General features: G+C 37.6%; 1 protein-coding gene across 1 annotated transcript; it reads left to right on the forward strand.

Moving 5' to 3' along the window:
* Positions 1-1302: 1302 nt before the first annotated feature.
* Positions 1303-22663, forward strand: LOC145769548 (replication factor C subunit 3-like). The gene is made up of 8 exons (XM_082581202.1): positions 1303-1607; positions 6063-6237; positions 8659-8734; positions 9179-9298; positions 9750-9880; positions 19984-20098; positions 20689-20811; positions 21098-22663. Exons 1-8 carry the CDS (start codon positions 1469-1471, stop codon positions 21287-21289), a joined length of 1071 nt encoding a protein of 356 aa, XP_082437328.1. The 5' UTR covers positions 1303-1468; the 3' UTR covers positions 21290-22663.
* Positions 22664-23817: the final 1154 nt, after the last annotated feature.

The following is a 23817-nucleotide window of genomic DNA, read 5'->3' on the forward strand; positions in this document are numbered from 1 at the left end:
GTTTAAGAGTTAACATGGGAAGCCTTAATCATTGACTCACAATTAGTGGTAGTAGGCTTTGTTTAAGTCATGTCAATCTTGGGGCTTGGCCACAGAAATCAATAATAAAGTTATTAATAAATGCAAAAATAAAACTTGAGCTATGTTTTTCACGGCTCGGGTTCCAAATAGCGACTGTCAGAACAGCGACTGTCAATAGAGCGACCACACGACAGCGATTCATTTAAAACAGCGACTGTCAATAGAGCGACTACACGACAGCGATTCATCAAAAACAGCGACTGCCACAACAGCGACCTCACTTCTTTTATTAAATCCAAGGCTTACGCGCACACGCACTCTTTCACCCCCTCCACACATACCTTCCATCCCCCACACCTCTCTACACACGTATGCACGCACAAATAGGCAAACACTGCGTAGTGAAAGATTGAAACCAAAAGGGACTTTAAAACAACATTTTATTTGGACTATCCATAGAAGTCACATGATTTAAAAAGAAATAGGCTAGTCAAGCCAAACAACAGAAAGTCGTCAAGCCTTGCAATAAAATTCAGGGTCTAGAAAAAGATTGAAACCAAAAGGGACTTTAAAACAACCAAAAGTCTTGCAATAAAAATCAAGCCACGTTTATTTCTAAATTGTGAGCAAGGGCTCGAAGGAACTGCCGCAGATCATACTGGCCTCGATTTTGCTGTACAACAGTGATTCGTGTGTTCATTGTCACATATCTTTTCATTCGCTGAGTCAGGTCTCTGCCTTGTAGTAGCTGGGTTTGGTTTGGTTCGGTTTAAAGTGTTAAGTCGCTATCATAACAGTCGCTGTTTTAATGCAGTCGGCATTTATACAATCGCTGTTTGGAATGTCGCTCACTTCATTACGTCGCTATTATGAAGTCGCCATTATGACAGTCGCTGTTTTGACAGTCGCTATCCAGCCTGGATGCCGTTTTTCACTTGTATGCTGAGATTCACCTGTGAACAAAATCAAAGGTCTTCCCTTCACAAATCTAGTGTTATGTTGAGTGAAAGTAGGAAGGCTGTTGTTTTATTAATATTTTCAAAAACAGAACATGTGGTTGTCGCAAAAGGCTAAAATTTTTATTGGTTGTACTGACATTAGTGATAATTAAATTTCTCAAATTTTTTTGCCAATACCTTTTCAATTGCAAAATATTTGTTGGTTGCAATCACTTCAAAGACTGTAAATGCATGCATAGACCTTACATGTATGCGAATACTGATATTGGTTGTTCTTGTTCATATACCACTCAAGGATATCTTGTGTCAAGATATCTCTGATACCACTGTATAGGCTTTACCAAATTCTATCAGCTGCTTTGATAGCTGTGATATATTTTTTGCTTTCTGCCAAATGTTGTGTTGCATCTGGTATTACACCATTGTACTGTAGCCTATGTTGGTATAGCGGTGCAAAGTGTGTTTAACGCTGCTTCTTGATTGTGGCAATGAGTCTCTGGATTGACAAATACCGACCAAAAAGTTTATCCAAGTTAGACTTTCATCTTGAACAAGCTGAGAATTTAAAAAAACTGGTTCAAAAAGGAGACTTTCCACACCTTCTTGTTTATGGACCTCCTGGTGCAGGTATGGTGCTTAGAAGCAATTTTAAGAATTTGAGCCTAGCTGGAAGTTTTGCGGCATGACATTAAAGAAATGTATTTAGCAGTAAATTAATCATATCAATTTTTAATTGATGAACTGTAATTTTGTGTATTATTGATATGCCATGCAGATATGCTATTCTATTGATACGGTATGCTATTATTGATATGCCAAAGTACAACTATTATTATATGATATACAATATATATTTACTGTAAAAAGAATTGACTTAGTTTATAAAACAGAAAATTTAATGATTAAAATTTCAACTTTTATGCTTGAAGTCATTGTTTATAATACTGGTAACGAGTTTTGTTTTGATATGGTACCTACTGCGCTTTAACCCTTTCAGTGCGTGTACCCGGTGTTACCGGGTATAGCAACATGTCGATGAAATGCGTGTACCCGGTAATATCGGATAGTCAGTTAAAACCTTGTTAAAGCTAGTTATTGACTTGCACGCGCCAGCTTGGCTTGTTTCTATGCACTAGAAGCTATTTGTAGCTGTTTAAAAACATCAAACTTTAAAATGTTGGGGAGCAATGTGCGAGGTAGTCGATTCAATACGGAGGAAGCGGTAGGTCAGATTTTTGCTGACACAGAATGTGCGATGTAGATATTTTGGACAGTTAATCCACGATCATTCTATTGCGAAATTAAAGTGCCTCTGACAGGAAAATAAATTCGCTAAATTTACCTAAGATACCAAAGAGATGACACTAACAAACTTCCCTGACCAGAAAATCCTAAAAAATATCAACAGGCTACTAAGTTACATGCTTGCAAACTTTCGTTAATTTCAGCGAATCTAGCACTCATTCAATTGCGGAAATAAAAATGGCAACGCCGCTGTGACGTCACCATGGGTGAGAAGGATGCATTCTTTCTCTCTGGTGACTTGGTATTTGGTAAGGTATGGTATGACTACTGCAAAACGTGAATGTGTGGGGCTCTGTTGTTCTAAAGCATGTGCAAAATGATAATTAACAAAATGAAAAAGTCAACTTATTATTACTATCAAGTTTAGATCAAATAGGTTGAGTTTATTTTTATCAAACAGCACCTCACTTCCGTTGAAATTGCAGTTTTTTTTAACTCCTGCAGGGCTACAATTTTGATAACGTTTTATTTGTCCTAATCTGGCTATAGCCATTTGCAGTGTAACAACAGTAGCCTATCTCACAAACAGTAGCCTACCCTTAATTTATGGTTGAGTTAATGCCTGCAAATTGCTGTTTATGTGACAGTGTTAGTGACAAAGACCGTGTGCTATCTTTTCACGCTTTCCCACAAAACAACTTGCTGAGAAGAAAATGGTCAAAGCTTTCTTCAAGCCTTTCTTCAAAGCCTTTCTTCAAAGCTTTCTTCATTTGCAGTTATTTAGTGATTTTCTTTCTTCAAGCGTTCGAAAGTGGGATGGGCCATACCAAACTAGTCGTATGTTCTCTTCCCTTCACTGGAGATGATTTTGTTAACACTACTCAAGTAAAAATGAGCTTGAGCAAACTTTACATTTTGAAGAAATCTGCCATACCATCTATAAAAGCACAGATGCAGTTCAGTTCAGTTTGTTTTTATTTCTGACCATCACAACGAAATATAATATATGACAAACATAACAGAGGTCCAGAAAAAGGTAGAAGCGACAGCACTTCTAACCAACAACGTTGCAAAAACGTTACGTACCCTCTTGCACAGGTAAAGTAGGCTTTTACATTACTATAGACTCTGCTATGTACGGTAGTCTAACCATAGGCGCCGACTTTTCAAAAAACCTTGGGGGGCAAGAAAGGTGATGACGTCATAACCATCACGCTATTCTGCTTAATTAAAATAGTCTTTGATTGTTTATATTGACACCTAGGTCGCAAACCGTATTTATTAGAACCGCTGCTTGAAACGATTAGTTTTACACATGCAGTAAGCCTAGTCATAAAAATTTTGATATTGTTAGCTTATAATTGCAACAGTTGGAAAACAAGCCGATTAATTTCCATTTCGTGCGAAGGAATAACAACGATCAAGACTGAAGTTATCTAAATAAAACGCAAAAAATCATGATCTCAAGCAGAGTGAAAACCGGCTATCAGTTTTATTAACCTCGTTTCGCTCGTTTTGCTAATTAATTACCTTCAAAGCGTTATCAACGGCCAAGTGTTTTCTCTTCTGTCTTTTATCGAATACCGTATAAATACTCGAGTATAGGTCGAGATGTTCGCAAGTGATTTTCACCTTAAAAAGACAGGTTCAACTTATACATGGGACAAGCTGTTGTCTCCAGCTCGGAAGTTTTCAAAATGAACGCATTTTTGCTGCGGCAAAATCATTGCCGACGTAGATTACGGAGTGTGAAATGGCGTCGGCCGAAGTAAAAGTTTTACATACGTTCATTTGCAGTGATTTAAACTTAATTTTCAAATTTAATGATTTTTTGTCAATTCTAAACTTTACACACTTCTTGAGCAATATTTAAAGCTCACGAGACAAAACAGCAGAAAGAGCTGTTTTAAGAGATCATTTTTTGTTGCGTGTAGGATATAATCGTTCTTATTACCGGTACGTAACATTCCATGATCGTTGAAGTCGATGTCAAACATTAGCGGCCGCATAAAACAATGATGTCAGGTTGGCTAGATGATAATAGCGGTAAAAGACGTCGTTAATGCAGGCAATATCTGCGACCAAGACCATTAAACATCTTTTCTTTTATCGGATTTCAATTTAATTCTCACACATTGCGAACAAAACAATGCGTTCTGTTGAATCATATTGATCTCACAGCGGGAAGACATCGTTGAAACTAGCGCGTCTAATTTAGCTGGTTTTCTTAATATTGCAGTGAATAGTTACGTGACTATTCCAGCAGCGTAAGGTACTCTACCATCTACTTTGAAATTTTCATACCGTATGAGAAAGCCATGTGATCAACTGCTGTTTTGCGGGCAAGAGCAAAGTAGGCTATTTTTCGCTTTCGGCATTCTTTACGTCCGTTTAAATGATCTCAATCTCTTTCGCGAAGTGTTTTATCTTTGAAACACCACTTGTAATAATCATTTTTGTTGCCACTCAACCATAAATTTACGGGGGGCGCCGCCCCCGGCCCCCCCGGAAGTCGGCGCGTATGAGTCTAACTGTATAACTAAGATTAACACCGGCACTGACAGATTGCATTGGGCAAAGCTCACTGCTTGCAGTCTCAGCACTTTGGCAAGGTTGGCGAAAGTACCATTTCTGTGGCTCAAATCGCCACACGGAGGTAGGCTACATAGCCTACCTTCGTGGTCATTTTTTCAACAATTTTCCAAGTCCAGATAGCCGTTACACCGGATTACAATGTCCAATTGAAGGCACATTATGAGAGAGAGAGAGAACTTTTATTTATTTATGAATAGTGAATATGAATGATGATTCGTACGATTTCTTCATTTTTCACTTCAAGTATATTTTAGGTTTTGTAGGAACGTATCCAGTACAGTTTTATTAAACTGTAAAAAACAATAAATCTTTGAAAAAAGCAACCGCTTGTACCAACTCCGACCAAACTTTGATCCACCAATTACATCTAGAAAGCATTTGTTTCACCCGTCGCTAACGACGCCCACCCAGGATGACGTAACACCACCAAAGTCGTCCCAGAGCAGTGAAATATGGAGTTTAGCCTGTGGTGGCGCTGCAGTGCAGGCGTTTGATATAAATTTTGCCCTAACCAGTCGAGCTTCGAGGTTAAAATTAAAATGTTCACTAAGCATAATTCTGCGCTAGAAAATGCTTAAAAAAGTTACTATACTTGGATCCCACCTGTCAGGGGCACTTTAAATAATTGGCTAGAAGAAACCGGCGGCCAAACTTGGCCGACTGAGGAGGTAGCCACGGCGGTCATTCAAGCACTACTTAGCGGCCATGGCCGCCGGCTGCTTTAAGGCTTGTAATAGGAGCTTATTTTTTTCACATTCATTATGAAATGCATATTTTTTTCTAAATTTTTTTTTTAATTTATTACTTTTTTTACCAGTTTCATTTTTTAAATGTTATTCAGTAATTGATTTTGTTCGTTTTGTGTATCTTCATCCATATTTAGTAAGCAAAAAGACTTTCTAATTACATTTCATTACAAAAAAATCGTTTTCTTCACAAATTTCACAAAAATGAAAAAATCCAAAATGGCTGCCATGACGTCACGTGACGATCTAACTGCGCAAAACTCTAAAATTTTGCCTGTTTTTATTAGTCCAACCTTTTTTAAATCTAATACACAAAAGAAATTTAAAAAAAAGCTCTTGTAGTACTTTTTGCACATTCATTTCAAAATGCATATTTTTTCCTAAAAAAATGCTTAGCACAGGGACTAGACATACCTACAGCAGCGAAAGGGTTAATCATTAGCCTATTATATATTTACAGTAGTTAGGCTAATAATTAAGTTTTGCTTTGCATCAGGAAAGAAGACTCGCATCATGTGTCTTCTTAAAGAAATGTATGGATCAGGGGTTGAAAAGCTTCGCATAGAAAAGCACACTTTTACCACTCCCTCAAATAAAAAGGTTGATATTGCTACATTGGCTAGTAATTATCACATTGAAGTTACTCCAAGTGATGCTGGAATTTATGACAGGTATGTTCAATTAACGTTAAAAAAAATTGTTGCCAAACTTTTATGCCTTCTGCAGCAACTGTGATAGCTCATGCTTTTAATTTCTTTTCATCAAGAAATATATTATCATTGCCAGTGCACAAAATTGGTACCTTTTTAAAAAATATTTTGTATTGGCATTGTAATACAAGTCACTATGGCACGTTTTAATGACTAGAAATTCAGTTTAATTTGCATGGTATTGTAACAAGAACCATATTTCTAACTGACAATACCAATTATTGGAACATTTGGCCGAAACCTATGAGAAATGCATTGCAACTGTGCAAATTCCAAACCTAAATTCTGCCCTCATGGAACACTTTCTGTTAACAAATTCCATTTTATCGATCTTGAGGTTTACCTTCAATTTGGTAACTCAACTTCCGCCTGGTGCAGGCTCAGTGTTTTCAAGTTGAGTGCAAGGCGATTCTGGGTGACTGTTTTGTCTGCTCTTCTATGTTTGTTAGAGAGTTGTTAAAAAATGGAATTCCTTTCGGTTTATATACCAGTACACTACGTGTACTTTTCAATCTCCTGCCTTATTTCTTAAATTAGAGTTTTTTTAAAGTTAACTTCACGGTAGGCTTTATGTTTTGCGAAAACTTTACACAGTCATGCTGCTTCCAACCATAGGCGCCGGGTTTTGAAAATTGCTGGAGGACAAACTGTCTAGCCGCCCGATTGCTTACATTCAAAATGCTGATGTTTGTTTGTCAGCATTGATGTTTGTTTGCGTCTATCTGCCATTGTATATCGCTAAGCTTTATAATGTAGGCTCAGGCCTCGAAATTCACGGCGTACATGTCCGCCGTCACAGCATGTGATGTCCGCGGGAGGTACCATCTAGATCGGTCATATTTGTCCGCCGAGAAATAACACAGGAACTAGCGATACAAATCGTCATTGCATAGCACGAACAATTGTTGCAATAATATATTTTCCAGCGTATTCTAGCGCGCATCTAGAAATTGTGAATAGGCTACTGTATCCCTTAGCTTCCATTGAAAGAGGAAAACTTTCGATTTTTACGTTGCTTCAACGATTGATGACATTGAATCAACGTAACAAAGGTGAATTCTTCGATAAGAATCGATAGGAGTACAGGTACAGAGGTACTGCTACACTAATCACGCGCAATTTAGTTCAAGTTTTACATCACAATGTCTGGCTTTGATCTCCGAGTAATAATGATACGCAAGGTTGGTTACTAAATTAGATTATACGAGTAGGCTATTACAGCAAGATGCAACAAAATTTGTTAAGTTTTGGTATTACAGTAAGAAAGAAAAGACCCAAGGAAAATTCACTTTCGCTCACATGACACGCAAAAATAAACTTAAAGAAAAAAGCCTGTGAAACTTTGCACAGCAGAAAATAGTAGCGTTGGTGTAGAAATTTTCCGACTCCTGCCCAGAGTATTGCGACGCAATAAGCCACAAGACCTCGTTCGGTGGAAGTTAATCAGTTATGTGACGTATTGACCAGCTACACGGCGCTTTGACTCTTCAAGCGCAAGTCGTTGGTCTGATGAAAACCTTTCAGAGTGACTTTACTGATTTTTTTAAAAAGCCTTCTAAAACCGTGGTTAGGCTATAGTTCTGAAATGGCGAAGAATTATTATTAAGATAAAGTGATTAATTAAGCATGACGATCGACGGCTAAAACTGGTGTGTCCGCCGTGAGACTTGATTTGTCCGCCGAGATAGCTGCTCAGACCGGACACGTTTGTCCGCCGTCAACAAAAGCGAATTTCGAGGCCTGTAGGCTACTACGAATTATATGCTAGTCACTTTGAACTTTAGCTCCTAATACGCGTAGATACTAAACTGAGCAAACAGCAAACCGCACCTCGTTATTGACACTCCCAAGAAAAAACAAAGCGGAAGAAATCAAGAAAAACGTTTTTCAATCATTGTTACTATGCTTCAATGGCACCATGCTGGCGTTTATCAGCTACCGTACTTCTGTTTCTTTTGTTATCTTAGGAGCAGCGCTCTTGTTGCAACAAGTAGATCTTTTAATTGAGATCGATCCGCTATGAAGGTTAAACTAACGCAAATTTGAAATTAGAAACATTTGCTTTGGGATTTTTTTAAAAATAATTTGCTGGGGGGCAGCCACCCCGAGCTAAATTCACGGGGGGGCGCCGCCCCTCCGCCCCCCGGAGTCGGCGCCTATGCTTCCAACACAGGGTGTGGTGGGCTAAATTTCGTGAGAGCAGAATTTAGGTTTTGAATTTGCACAGGTGCAAATTCTCATAGGTTTCAGCCAAATGTGCTAATTAGAAATTGTCAGTTAGAAACATGTTACAGTTCTGTAGGACGAGGTGTAATTTATGGGTTATGAAGATGTGAAGATAAAATTGACTGTTAAACATTGTTTTAATTCCACCATTTTTAGGGTTGTTATTCAAGAATTGATCAAAACTGTTGCCCAATCGAATCAGCTAGAAGTAACAGCTCAAAGACACTTCAAAGTAAATAATAAATATCACGTATATATATATGTAACTAACCTATACGCCGTATACGGTATGTTGTCATTCGATGGAAATTTGACATGATATTTTGTTCTTTTACTTATCTTTGTGTTTTATGTTTATAAAGCAATAAAAGTGCTTGTTCAGCAGCTGTGATTCAGGGCTGTGTTTTATTCAGAATGATTACATGATGCGATGACGGAATGCAAGTTTTGAGCTTTATACCCTTCTTATATTACTATGCTAGTGCTACAACCTCAATGAAGTCGCTGTATAACTGTATTTAAAACAGCATGTTAGAAAAGAGCATGTTTTTTAACCTTTGCAAAGTCTCACTTTCAGAGATGATGCAGGTTTTAAAATACAGTGTTTACAAGTCAAGGATTTGTACCATAGCGACCTACCATGATTTGCATCATTTTGTTTGTTTGTTTGATTCAGGTCATCGTATTGACTGAGGTGGATCGACTAACTCGGGACGCCCAGCATGCATTGAGACGAACCATGGAAAAGTATATGTCAACCTGCAGACTGATTCTTTATTGCAATTCCACAAGCAAAGTAAGTGTAGTCGTCGACGCTACCACCACTGCAGTTACCAATGCTGTTTTTTTGTATTAAAATTTAGATGTTGTAAACAGAAGTTTTAAAATATTAGGTTAACTTAATTTCTATAAATCGATATTTTTAGAACTCTGCGAAAGCCTGTTTGTTCATTTTGCTAGTGCTTTTACTTAAGATATTGCTGTATTATAACTTTAGGTGTTTGGAACTTTTTTAAAACACGTTAATTTTATGCACATACTAAAGCTACCAGTCATCAACTATTCAGTCGTTGTTTAATTGTTTATTGCCCATCTGAACTAAGTAATTTTGTCTCTTTCCTCCACAGAAAAGAACTTAAAAAAACTTAATCTTTTTGGTCAAATTTAATTTTAAGCTTTTTGTAAAGTGGTTTAGTTTTAGCATTTAACTTAAATTGCAATATTATTATAATTATGGATTGTTTTAGGTTACTCCTGCCATCCAGAGCAGATGCTTAGCCATCCGAGTCCCTGCTCCCAAGCATGAAGATATATCAAAAATCATTCAGTCCGTCTGTAAAAAGGAAGGTCTCACTATTCCCCAGCAACTGGTGGACAAGTGAGCGAATTACGATTTTAGTAACTGACCAAACATTCGGCCCAATTTCACAACAGCAATATGAATGTTTCAAACTTTTTTTAATATTTGAGCACTGTGACATATAAACTTTCTTTGCTGTTATATTTGTTGATAACAGAAAGATTCTTGTTATGTTTCGAAATGTAAGCAATGCTGTTTAATTAAGCTTTGAAACAATTTGATTTTCATACAAATTTTAACCAAAGAAGTAAAATTATTATTTAAAATAGCCTACCGTAATCCTAAATTGTAAAAACTGAAGACGTCGATCGGTGTCGAAGTTGAAAATCACATTTGGCCAAACATTTTTTTTTTAATTCGTGCGCACTGTCAGTCTGCATCTGTTACAAATGTAAGCGCCAATTTTTGTTTTGTGTTCTGGCTTGGCTAATCGTTTTATAGGACTTCGGTAATAAGTATGCCCTCTTTGTGTGTCCTTGCTATGCTTTTTTTAAGACCCTATCGTTTTGCTGGCCTCATGCTAGAAACAGTTCGTTTAGATAGATTGCTGGTTTATAATAAAGCTTTAAATTGCTCTGTCTATCCCAGTTTTTTTTACTTTTCATTCTACTTTAGAGCTTCGGTAGAGAGTTTGTCTTGTTGAACCATAGGCATATGAAGCCGAGTAACGTGATCAAGTTTAACATATTCAAGTTTATTACATTTACAGAAACACACAACCACGCAGCAAATTAAATATCGAACGTTTTCGACATTACAAGATGTCCTCTTCAGGAATAACATAATTGGCAGCAGTGGCCGAGTGGTTAGCGCGCTGGGCTCGCAGTCGAGAGCCTGCATGTTCGACTCCAGCCACCCGCACTTGCTGTTGTTTCCCTGGGAAAGAAACTTTACGATAATTGCCTCTACCCAGTGATCCAGTGATCGATTTCGCTGTAATCGATTTCCCAGTGATCGATTTCGAGTAATGGGTAGTACCAAATTTAAGTCATAAGTGGAGTAAACAACCGGAAACAGACATTGCCGTCGGCTGCAGCGTGGGTCAGGTGTATGTCGGAAGGCGTACACCGATGCATAGCGCTCAAGTCCGCTTTCCCGCAATGCAGGATAAAGATAAACAAACAACAAAACAAACAACATATACAATTTAACTACATCTGGGTGAAAACAAATGAAATCAACACAAAATTTTGCATTTTAAAACCTCGACGACACCGATTGTGATGAAAATCACATCATTAGTAAAAATGTATGAAAAAATCATTTTCCCAAAATTTTGTCTTTCTACATCGAGTACTTTTCGAGATAGAGTGATTTAAAATTTTAATCATTTTCACCACTTGATGGCGCCATTTTCACATTTTAACCCATATCTCGGCCAATTTTCATTGTAGAGACATGGTTGATAGCTCATTTGAAAGGTAATTTTAAGCTCTATCAATCCATCTAAAAATAATGAAACTTTATTTAATAATGAAAGAGGAATGTTGTGTTCTTGGTTGTAAACTTCCGACGAGCACAGCAAAAATATATATTTTCAAAATCAAAATTTTTTTTTTTTTTAAATTTGATTCTTCTTCTACAGCCATGCAAAATATTGCGTTGTGTTTTGACCATTCTGTGTGTTTTTTAATAATTTTATTTTCCTTAGTCAATTTTTTTTTGTTTTGTTTTTAAATTTTTTATACGTATCTGCAGGATAACTTACATGGGAATTAGTAACAAGCTAAATGCTGAGATATCTTAATTATAAATAAGTACAGCTTCGATGAAGAGGAGGTCTTCAACTCTTCATACAGTGTGTCTTTGATATAATTAAGCAAGAAGAGACTGGGAGTTATACAGAGGCAGATGATTTAAATTATTTCTATATTTTCGCAATGCTGCAACATTTTGAAAAATACAAATTCAGCTTGAGGAATGAAGTTGGCTACTGTAGCAGTTTGTATTGCGTGTGCCAGGAAATCTTTAAATAATATTATACAACATAGCTTTTTGTAGGTTCTAAAGATGAAATCCAATAGCCAAGATATAATGATAAAAATTCATGATTAAGCAATGACATTGTCCACCGTTACCTTCAGAGGTTAACTATAAGCAAATATAAATAATTTTAGTGGACATAACTCGCTACTAGACTACTAATAAAATATCCAAACAGTAAAAGCTCGTCACTTTATTTGAACAAGTCAAAAATGTGCAATATACATACATTACATCAGTGTTCCCTCCAAGGTTTTAATAATATTAATTTCTGTTACAGGGGAAATCCACTCAAAGTTAACTGTAGTTTATAAAATACCAAAAAATCTACACTTTACAAACATGCCAATGAAACTTATGCAACTTTATTTGATTGGAAGCAATCATCAAATCAATTTTGGCGATTAGGAGGTGTGCTTACGTCATTGGGTGGGCATGGCTCTATACTTTGCATGCAAAATTGTAACATTATCGCGAAAACAAAAGTTATGGCACAAATTCCAAGCAGCAGCTATTTCATAGCAATGCATTAACTTTCATTTTAAACCACGAAAATCGAGTACCAGTATGCCAAAAGTACGAACACTGAATCTTTGTTATCGTGATCGTACTGTTAATTTGCATGCAAAGTAGAAAGTACCGGGACTGTATAGGGCTATGCCCACCAAATGACGTAGACACACCTCCTAATCAACAGAATTGATTTTTTAAAACTTTTAGATGTAGTCCTAGAATATTGCTTAAAATACATATTTTACCTAAATAACTGACTTTGGTGGGAACACTGCATTACACGTTAGTTCACTGTTCAAGTTGCAATTGAATTTTTAAAGCTAGCATCTGTTCGGCATGCAACAACTTGTTGTTGGTGAGGGAATATGTCCTTCCAGAGCTTGCAGTAGTTTAAGGATCCACTGATGAAAATAGAGAATTGCGTGGCACTATCAGAACACCATCTTTTCTTGGCAATGAATATGATGATACAGGACCATGTGGAATGTAGATGCAGAAATTTTAGTTCAAGCTCGTCATTACTCATGAACTTCTTCTAAACATATGCTAGCCACCAATTCTTCTCATACACACTAAGGCGATGTGAAAATCAAAAAATTTAAAAAAATCAAAAATCGAATTATCACACAGGGTGACTATTGCTATGTAGAGTATTTCTGTAAAATTTCACGCAAAAATATTCAGTAACCTTAAACATGTAGTCGATTTTGTCTTTGGCATTTGTTGCCAGCACAGAGTTGCCAGGTACAATTTTTTTGAAGAAAAAACTTTGTTTATCTTTTTTAAATTGTAAAAATTTCCAACTTTAACAACCACAACAACAATTACATATGATGCGACTGCTAGTTGCCCTTTTAGGTAAAGTCTGGCGGTGTACGGTAAGATATTAAACAATCACCTGGCAACCCTATTTTTGCTTGGTCAGCAAAAACTGATGATATTAAAGCCTTTTTCACTTCTATGGCAAGAGTAGGAATGCACTGTGCATAAGATGACACTTTGGTTTTGTTGTAGTAATATGTATTACATAATCACACAACGCACTGCATTAATATTCGATTGTTTTCGCCAATTTACATTTGTTTTTTGACAGATATAGTAACTGCAACTCTCCAATGGTAGCTTACACATCAACCAACCAACTTTATATGTGCTTGTAAAACGTGCACAAACGAATGAAGAATAAAGACAATGAACAAGAAACAGTGGTGAATATCAAAACATTATACTGCAGCCAATGAAAGAAAGTCAGATTTCGTGTCTGCTTTCGGCAAGACCCTACGCGAAGCAATTCTCGCCCGAATGAAACCATCCCGTCGTTGATGGCCAGCAACACTTCCACAGTCGTTTGTGACTTCCCAAATGAGACGCTGCACAGCCTGAGTATGGGCAGGAAAATGAGGGTATTCAAACTTTGTGTTTATCAAACCCTTTAGTTCATCCATGGTCAAGTGTGAAGTAAGGATAGACTCAGTAAGCGTGGCATGGTCCCAATCAAAGAGAACAGTGAGTTGGCATCCAAATTTAATTTTGGTTGGGTAAAAGTGTGGACAGAAACATCACAAGAGTTACTGCCTTTGCGAATATTTTGTAACATGTTCACAGAAAAAGATCGCAGAGCAGGATCATCACTGAATACCGGAGCATTGTTACATTCAGATGTACCAGGTGCAGCTGGTTCGAAAGGAGAGTCAATTTCTTCATCAATTGCTGCAGAAAACTGCTGTTTCTTCCAGTTCTCTTCCTCTATCACTTGTGACTTCTTTGGTGCAGCGAAATCATCTCCTCGCTGTTGTTTGAGGCTCTTGAAAAACAAGTTTTTTGTGTGAATGATAAATGTAAAGAACACAAAATAATCCATGTAAATCAGTTCAGTTTGTTTTTATTTCTGACTATCACAACGAAAAACAATATATGCCAAACATAACAAATAATCCTCTTTCGGACAAATGGCAGTAAAAATCAGTGATAGTCAAGAAAAATCTTCTCGCTATAGCACGACTAGCTTTAGTGAAAGCACAAGCCTGCCTTTACAGATATAGAAATCAGAACATCTGAATCACTTTCCCACGAGGAAATGCTTTAGGAAATCGAAAAATCCTTAAACCACCTACTATCTAGAGTTGTTTGAACTACATCTGCAATGGTGAAGTGGGGTTGTAGAATTGGCAGTAACCCATTCTCCTTCTCATATGGCTCCATTCAACAAATATTGTTAGAAGAGTCATGTCAATGGCAACAACAGACCAACCCCAGTACACAACATGGGACATGTCTATGCATGACCCTGTTATCAAAGAATATACTTATAAAAGCCTTACATTTCATAGAAAATTACTAGACAAAAAAGTTTGAAAAGATACCGTATGTAAGTACTTACCTTTTTGTTAACTCTCTTTTGAAGCGTTTTCGTTGTCCTTTTGTCAAGAGGCCCAATTTGGTATAACAGTGCTTCTACTCTACGATAACGTTGGGAGAGGAGAAACCTCAGTTTTAGGAATGCGATCTTCATTTGAAAAGAGAATAGTTAGCTTTTTTCCAGCTTCCTGAAAAATTAATTCCTTATGAGTGCTCTGTCTCTGTAAACGTGCAATTAATTATTTCAACACATTAAGGTTTTGAAAAGTGTCTTCTAGTTGGTTATTGTAGCCTACGTGTACTGTTCATTCATGCAAGCTATATGTTAGTATTTTTAACAACTACCCTTCATCCATACGAAGATATACGAGTTGGTCGATGTTTTATGTCACTACCAAGCTTAATTAAAACCAGTCAGAGAAAAACTTGCAGTAATAAAGTACTTGAGTATCACCTTTAACAAAGTACAGAATGCAAGAACATATCGTAGTGTTGGTAAATCAGCAGTGGGAAGCTCCTTGGAGGGTCCAATGACAGAAGAGCTTTCCATGCTTCTTACTCTCTTTTTAGAACTTTTAGGCATGATTTAACAGTTAACAATGCTACCCACATCAAGGTCAGCTTTATGAACTAAAGATAATATGTGAAGAGATTAATGTATTTTTTGAAGAAAAAAAACATAGCCCACTTACAGTACGGTACACAGAACTAAGAATTTAATTGCTGAAAACTTGGTTGTCTGAGCCTTCCGTAATACTATGAACTTTATTAGTGTCATTCTCAAAGCTACATATAAAAAATACAGAACCACAAACAGCAACTTCACCTGAATAAGCAGTTCTTATTCCAGAAGACCTGATAATTACAGACACTGCCTCTTAGGCCTACTTTACACAATTTGGAAAACCTAGCCTAAACTAACTTTGAACCGAAGCCTGAATGATTATTTAACAACCAAGCATAAATTCATAGCAAACAGTTCGGCTGAACACAACTTCTTATCTGAATTTTGCAGCCTTATCTTCAATAATAATCAGCAATTCAGCATCTCAAGGTAAAAATCTCTCAGCAGCAGACAGCAATCGCTCGCGCGCGCGTGTGTGCGGCACACAACGCGTTTTCCCTAACTAGCCATTCAGAGCGCGCTATCTGGATCACGTGGATTGATGCGTTGTGATAGTATTTTTTGTGGAATCACCTTGCAAGAATTAGAAAATACTAACCTTAAAACGCTTACATGTTTACGGATACTGGATTTTATTGCATAAAACTTCACAAAAATACTCTACACAACAGTAGTCACCCTGTGTGATAATTCGATTTTGTCCATTCAAATTTCACATCGCCTTAATACACACAATACACATAGTAACATATATATGAGGTAATTTCTTCCCATTGTAAAATTTTTGAACTGTGTTTGTTGTTGATAGTTACGGTGGAAAAATTGGATGACGATGAATATTCTTTGACTATCAGCTTCTCAGTAGATCTCGTCAGTGGTTCAAAGAAGTGTAATTTTTGTGTACCTGGAATCGGGTTTGCATAGGAAAACTTTTCTTCAAGGTCCGATGCATGTCGTTTAATTTCTTCATCTTCAACATACAAACATTTCACTTATTGTTAAGCTCTTTTCTGCCCAAACAAAAAGTTGCGTTGGTGTTTGAATGTGGTCATCAGATACTCTTTGTAGGCTGGCTTTGGCAGCCAAGTGTTTTATGGTACCTCCTACTCCATCACAGCGGCCTTTTCCATGTGATGGTAAAATAGATTGCCTGTTTTACAAGAAACTTAAAAGATTGCAAATATTTGAATAGATGACGTTGAAAGGTGTGAACAGTTACAGCATTGTGTTGAAGAGTATCAGAAATTAGGGCCAAACAAATGTGTTTCAGAGAAGTACCGTAGATGGATCTTCAGCAGTAGGGAAATTGTGGTAAATTACAATGGGTGAACGGTAGCCTGCATATTTGTCCATGTCCAATGATAACTTTGAGCAGCATCTTGCACAAAAAAAGAGTAATTTTCAGCAAAAACACTCAAAATTATAACAGAGCCATCAATTTGTTGTTTCATTCGCTTCAAACTTGCAGATTGTTGCTTAGCTATAAAATCATGTCTTTGAAGGATCCATAGTTTTTCCAACAGGCTCTCTACAAATTTGTCTAGGGGTCTATTAAGGTTTCCAAATGTGTGCGGTCAACAGTTCAGTTGTTTTTATTTATTTATTTCAACAGACAACCATGCTTTGTATGTGATTGAATCAACGATCAGGTTTTCTTCAAATATTTCCGTGATCATACGTTTAAGGTCATTGATATGACTACATTTATCGCATAGGCTAGTCCAAGAAAACATTTTGGTTGAGCACTGAGCAGGGTTGCAAGCTAGGCGGGCAAGTAGGTGTTTGTAGCTAACTATTGTAAAGAAATGATTCAAATTAACTTTTGAAGCATTGTTTGCACGATGGAAAGAACACAACCGTATTTAATGTGTTGCCAAACACCATGGCTATCGATTTTATGCTGGCTTAACCAGCGCAAACTATGCAATAGCCAATAGGTAATATATTTTTACATCTGACTGATAGTTTTGTAGTAGAAAGCAAACATTGTTTCAGTAGATCAAGATTCTAGAATCTAGAAGGCACACTGCATTGTATATGACAACCTGAAATCCACATACCATGCATGCCCCTTGCCTAGTGTCCTTTCAAGATAGCTACAGTACAGACAAGATAGGCTATACAATGCATCCTAATAGGCTACAATGTCATGTAGAGCAAACTATGGTGAATTGTTAGAGCAAGGAAAATGAATTGATTGAAAAACACACAGAATGGTCAAAACACAACACAATATTTTGCATGGCTGTAGAATAGGGTGTTTTTAGCGTAATACGCAAAATTCTAACCATTGTTAATATTAATATACAGGGTGGTGTTCATTTCCTTTCAGTAAAAAAATCCTTTTGGCAAATTTTTGTTGAAATCCGTCGACATTTACTACTTGCGCAAGGAAGCTAAAGTTTAGGTTGTTTAGCCTATAATTTAGCAGCGGAATATAAGCAATTACCGGTACTTGTAGGCTACGTCACTTCACAGAACAAATAAAGCATTGTTACGTCACAATTGCAACACCTCGTAAAACTACAAAAATTACACTGTCAAGTCTGTTGTGCTGTTGCATTTATTTCAGTTTGCTTTTGCCTATTTGGAGTCGAGCACGAATTCCAACACGCCATCAAAACCATGTGATTAATCAGGTGAAAAAATTACACCAGAAATGGCAAAACTTGAAAAAATCTATCAATCGTAAGAGTGCGCTTGAGTTAATCAAACGGACAGACTTTAAGAAATCATTGGATCACCTATTCGATATAGCACACAGTAATGCTTTGGAAATGAGCAACATAGAAGAAGATCGCCAGTTCCTTCTTGCCCAGAGAGAAGAGGGACGCCTAGGTTCCATGGTTGGCGTTGATATGGTTCTATGCAGGAGAGACGAGCGAGTGAGGAATAGAGCATTAAAGGAGAGAGAGCGAGTTGAGGCGGAAGCAGTTCGTGTTGCCGAATCTACTAATTTAACCATACTGGAATCCAATGGTTCAGAAATGTATACTCAGCAAGAAGATAATCTCGACAAGTCTGGAGATGGGCGTCATCCATTAGCTGGTGGATCGACGTGCTCCGAACAGCCTGGGTCCAGTGCTGCAAGCTGTCTGCCGAAATTCCGACGAGGTAAAATTGCTGTAGTAACCCCCGAGATAGCAGCAGCATTGGACAGGACCAATTCTACCTCGAGGAAGGCCGTTCATATTTTAAATGCACTGGCGGTGTCCAAGCAATTGCTCCATCCAACCCGTGATCTGATGATTAGCCCAAGTTCAATTCACAAAGCTCGCCAGATCTATCGCCAAAAGCTGTCGGACGAAATTAGGGAGGCTTTTGACCCTTGCACCCCACTGACCATACATTGGGATGGGAAGATCATGGGTGATTATGAGCAATACAATCACATCAAAGTAGACCGTTTGCCAATTTTAGTGTCTGGCAAAGACGTTACCAAACTTCTGGCTGTACCAAAACTAGAATCGGGAAATCAATCGTCGAAGCTGAAACAGTGGTCTCCGAAATATATAGTTGGGGCATAGCGGATCTTGTACGTGCAATGTGTTTCGACACAACCAGTGTCAATACTGGCTGGCAGAACGGAGTTTGTGTTTTGATCGAAGCTTCTCTCAAGAAACAATTCTTGAATTTAGCCTGTCAACATCACATTATTATTAGATTCTGGACCGCTACACGGCTGACTGACACAATGTATTGCCCCCCCCCCCCCCCCTAATAAGCTTTCTAAATACGCCACTGCTTCTGATCATCTCGGTTATGGGTGAAACACGGTGTAAAGGTTGTTAGAGGAATAGTTGCTTTGTTGCTATATTTGCTTTGTTATCCTATAAACGTGCCTGAAATGCGTGCATATTAAAAGCACTGAATAAAGCTGGTTATTTGGTTGCGTGTTGTAAAGTTGCTTGTTTTATTGATTTTGCGAATTTTTCAACCTCTTTGCGCAAGTTGTAAATGTTGAAATAATTTCTTGAAATTTGAAAGACATTGTTTTCTTACCAATTGTAACAACCTGGTGCCCTGTACAAATCAAACTTACGATATGAGAAAATTAAAAACACCCTACTGTAGAAGAAGAATCAAATTTAAAAAAAATAAAAAAAATTTTGATTTTGAAAATATATATTTTTGCTATGCTTGTCGGAAGTTTACAACCAAGAACACAACATTCCTCTTTCATTATTAAATAAAGTTTCATTATTTTTAGATGGATTGATAGAGCTTAAAATTACCTTTCAAATGAGCTATCAACCATGTGTCTACAATGAAAATTGGCCGAGATATGGGTCAAACTGTGAAAAATGGCGCCATCAAGTGGTGAAAATGACTAAAATTTCAAACCACTCTATCTCGAAAAGTACTCGACGTAGAAAGACAAAATTTTGGGAAAATGATTTTTTGTTACAGGGCTTCAAATCATGTAAGTTTCATTAAAATCTGAGAGATTCGGGTTTCGGTGCTGTGTTGATTTCATTTGTTTTTACCCATCTGAATAAAATCTACTTTTCTAACTAAACCAATGGATCAATTTTTAAGTAAAATCATCCCCGAAAGGTTAAATACTTTTAACATTTAGAAAACCACAACCCGCTTTTTTCTTGCTTTCACTGAATTGAATCACGTCTTGCATTGTTCTTAGAATCGTCATCGCGTCCAAACGTAACCTCCGTCGTGCTTTACTGATGTGCGAAACCTGCAGAGTGCAGCAATATCCTTTCACTGCCGACCAGTCAGTTATGGAACCAGATTGGGAGGTGGGTTGAGTTTTGGTTGCTTGAATCTTAATAGTCAGTCTGAGAAAGCTTTTGAAAACTTATTCCTGGCAGTTTCGCATGTTTGTAGACTAGAGGCATTGAACCACTGACGCAGACTCGGCCACCGAGGTTTGATAGTGAAGTTTCTGATCGTTGAACTGTTCTTGGCTGTAAATTGTGGTTACCACTACAAAAAGCAGTTGCGTTTCAACATTACCAAGTTTCACTAACCACGCCATTGTAGTTTTGGGCACTAATTAGTGTAAGACTTCCACTTTCCACGCACAAACCGAAGTTACCAGTCCTTTCTATTTCTTCTGCAGTACAATACATTTTAAGTATAGTATCAACTTGCAAGCGGGTGCACTGTCTTTTGTATGTTTTCCTATCTAGAACGTTTTTTTTATTTGGAGCCAGCCTCCAATTTCGAAATCTGTAAAGAGCGATTGGGATGCTGTTTAAACATGTTGTTTGTAGCATGTAAAACGTTTAAACTACCCCTGTTGTATGCTGTTGTTTTACATGTTACAAACAACATGTTTAAACAGCATCTTAATTGAAATACGTTTGTGTTGAAATTCGTTCATCAGATCTACCTCCGTGAAACTGCCAACGCTATCGTATCAGAACAGAGCCCAAAGCGACTGTTTGAAGTTAGGCAACGACTTTATGAATTGCTCACGAAATGCATTCCAGCCGATACAATTATGAAGGTAAACGTTTTTCTTCTGTAAATCTAATTTTCTCTGGTTGTCATCTAGAACAGACCTGGTCAAACTGGTAGCCCAATGCTCGTTTTGCCAAGTGCCGTCTGTTGCTGAGGCGTGTTGTTTATGAACTGCAGTACAAAAAGCATTTATCCAGACGTCCATGTTGTTCACATATTGTCAAAGTTTCTTCTGGAATGAAATCTATTTGAAACCACATGTGATGTAAAAGCCATCTAAGCAAACAACAGCATCGTTCCATTTGGCGGTTGAATGTTTTATTTATTTCCAGGGACTTTATGATGAATTGATTCACAACTGCGACGGCGCCTTGAAGACCGAGATCACGCAGATTGCTGCAGAGTACGAACATAGAATCCATTTAGGCCAGAAGCCCATTTACCACATCGAGGCGTTTGTGGCTAAGTTCATGAGCGTTTATAAGAAATTTCTCGAAGACGGTTTAGATGCGATGATGTTTTGATTTTGCCACTGAAATGTCGAAAAGATTTTCTTTTGAAAGTTTAACGTTGCGGGACAGTACATTTTCGCAATAGTGTCAAGATGAAGGTTGATGCCGTTGGCTCGGCACTTTTCTATTCAAAGTTTGGAGACAAAACTTTCCACTTCATATGGTTGGAACGAAGAAGGAATTCATTAGTTTGTTGCTTTTACACCAAATGATTTCCATCATGCAAATTTTCTCAGTGACATTTCGTTGGATTTTTAATTGAATACTTTCTCGGAGAAAATGACAAACTAAGCAGAAAGAAAGTTATCTTTGTCTACCAGCACTGCCAGCTGTCAATTCTTACTATATTCTGATGCCAAGAATAAAAATGACAAACATTTACTAGGCTGTTAAAGGGATAGTAAAGGAAAAACCTGGCTGGGCGACGTTCTTTCTGTTTAACAATTTTCTGTTTTCCACGTTCTTTCTGTTTAACATGCTACCATAAAACGATTTTCAATAAAATTTTGCCCCATTGCGGTCTGACCACCATTGCGCGCGTGCTTTTGTCAGAGCTTTCAAAACGAAATTGGGCTTGAGCAGCGAAGCGTGCGACTGTACAGTCTGCGTCACTAGAGACTAGCAATCAGCTGATCTCGCAATAATTGTTACTGCGGGCGATTTGACTGTAGGCTATGTATGTATGTACATCAGATTTCAACATCAAAATCTCAGACAGTTTGCTCAAAACATCTGGTAACGTTGTGGTAACGTTGCTTTTGTTATTGCTGTTTTTTGTGACGTATTCTCGAGCAGTGTTTGCACTTTTGGTTATTTTGAAAAAAATGAAACATTGAACTTTGGGCCTTGCCAGCGCCATTGAAAACATTTTTTTTTCGGTAATTTTTCTTAAAATGTATTCTTGAATGTTCAGTTTACGCATTTTAATGCTTAATTCCCGTTTGAAATTTTCATTTAGTAGGCCTTTAAACTTGTTTTGCTGTGTAAAGACGGTATGAATGTGTTAACTTCTGTGCTGCTATCGTAAAATTAACAATTTTTTCTATACTCTACAAGTGTACGTTCATAAATGGCAGATACTTTTTAATAATAAACGATAGGAAGCTTTTGACCTACTAGATCTTAGCACTTTCACTCTATTGTATAGTATCGGTACAACTGGCTGCTGCTGTATTTTTTCAATTAAGTCTTAAAAACGAATCTTCTTTTACAAAGGTATTTTATAGTGTAGCACCCAAGGCGTTTGAGAAACATCCTCAATAGCGCTTAGGCTTAGTTACAGGATGTTGGAGAGTTTCCGTCGACAATGCCTTTCCGTCATCAGTGCTATGTGCCGAAGCTGTTTATGTGCTGATGACTCTTCATCTCACAACCGAGATCGATCGTTCCCGCTCTCCGTTATTTGTGTTTTTTATGGTTTTGTGTTTTGCCAACAAAACAAATAAGTTTAAATTAAACTGATGAAGAGCAAAAGTTAGATGAACGATCACAGTGAACAATGTGAAGGCTCCTCAAAAATAAGGAACATGCACAATTGCAGAAGTAGCATAACTTCATGCAACACGCATCCCAACACAGAAAGTAACACAATAAAGATAAAACGGTAGGCAATCAAGTTCGAAAGTTTTGAAGATTTAAAGACACTTAATCAAATGTCATTTTGATTTTCTTGCCTACCAAAGGTCCAATGCTTGAATCATATTTCTGGAAAGTGTAGGTTGCACAAGGCCATTATAGGTCGCACAAAAAATAACCGCAAACAACTGTCCTGTTTATTCCATTCTCGCCAAAGAATCTAACTCCTGAGTGTCCACACAAAAGGCTTAATTTAAAACAGATGTTTTGTCTAATCCGCTTCCTTTAATAGGCAAAGCTTATTAATATCCCTATCATATGATAACGTAGCGGTCTTGATTGGTTTGAATCTTTTATTCTCGCACCGACAAAGTCTCTGATAGGTTATTCTAAGCAGTTTCTCGCACTTGTAGAAGCTTTAAAGTTTAAACCACTGACGCATGGCCCGTTCAGTTTAGTTTGTTTTTATTTCTGACCACCACAACAAAAAACAATAGCCTCTATGCCAAACTAGCAGAGCCCTAGAAAAACGTACTGAGATTGACACTTCAGTTTTCTGGTTGTTCTTGTCTGTGAATTATTGTATCCACCGTGTGTCGCTGAATGAAGAGCAATCCATTGCTCAAGCGTAGGCTACAGTGTAAATGGGGCGCGCTCACCTGATATAGACTTTGGTCAAGCTCAATAGAACTCGAACAGGCGTCGGTCCTTTTCATTCCAACATAGCCTACCCAAGTGAGGTTTGACTTCCTCATCGACCTGCGGGTGCGAAGGATCAAACTGCTCACCATGTTTTTCTTGAATGTCCCGTAGGCCTGTACAAAGTATAAGATAGTAGCTGCATGGTAGCCTATAACCGCACTGGACGAAGCTAGACTGCCGTGGCCGAGTGGTTAGCGCGTTGGGCTCGCAGTCGAGAGCTTGCATGTTCGACTCCAGCCACCCGCACTTGCTGTTGTTTCTCT

Source organism: Aplidium turbinatum, chromosome 1 (assembly GCF_918807975.1).
Source record: "Aplidium turbinatum chromosome 1, kaAplTurb1.1, whole genome shotgun sequence".
Taxonomy (NCBI): Eukaryota; Metazoa; Chordata; class Ascidiacea; order Aplousobranchia; family Polyclinidae; genus Aplidium; species Aplidium turbinatum.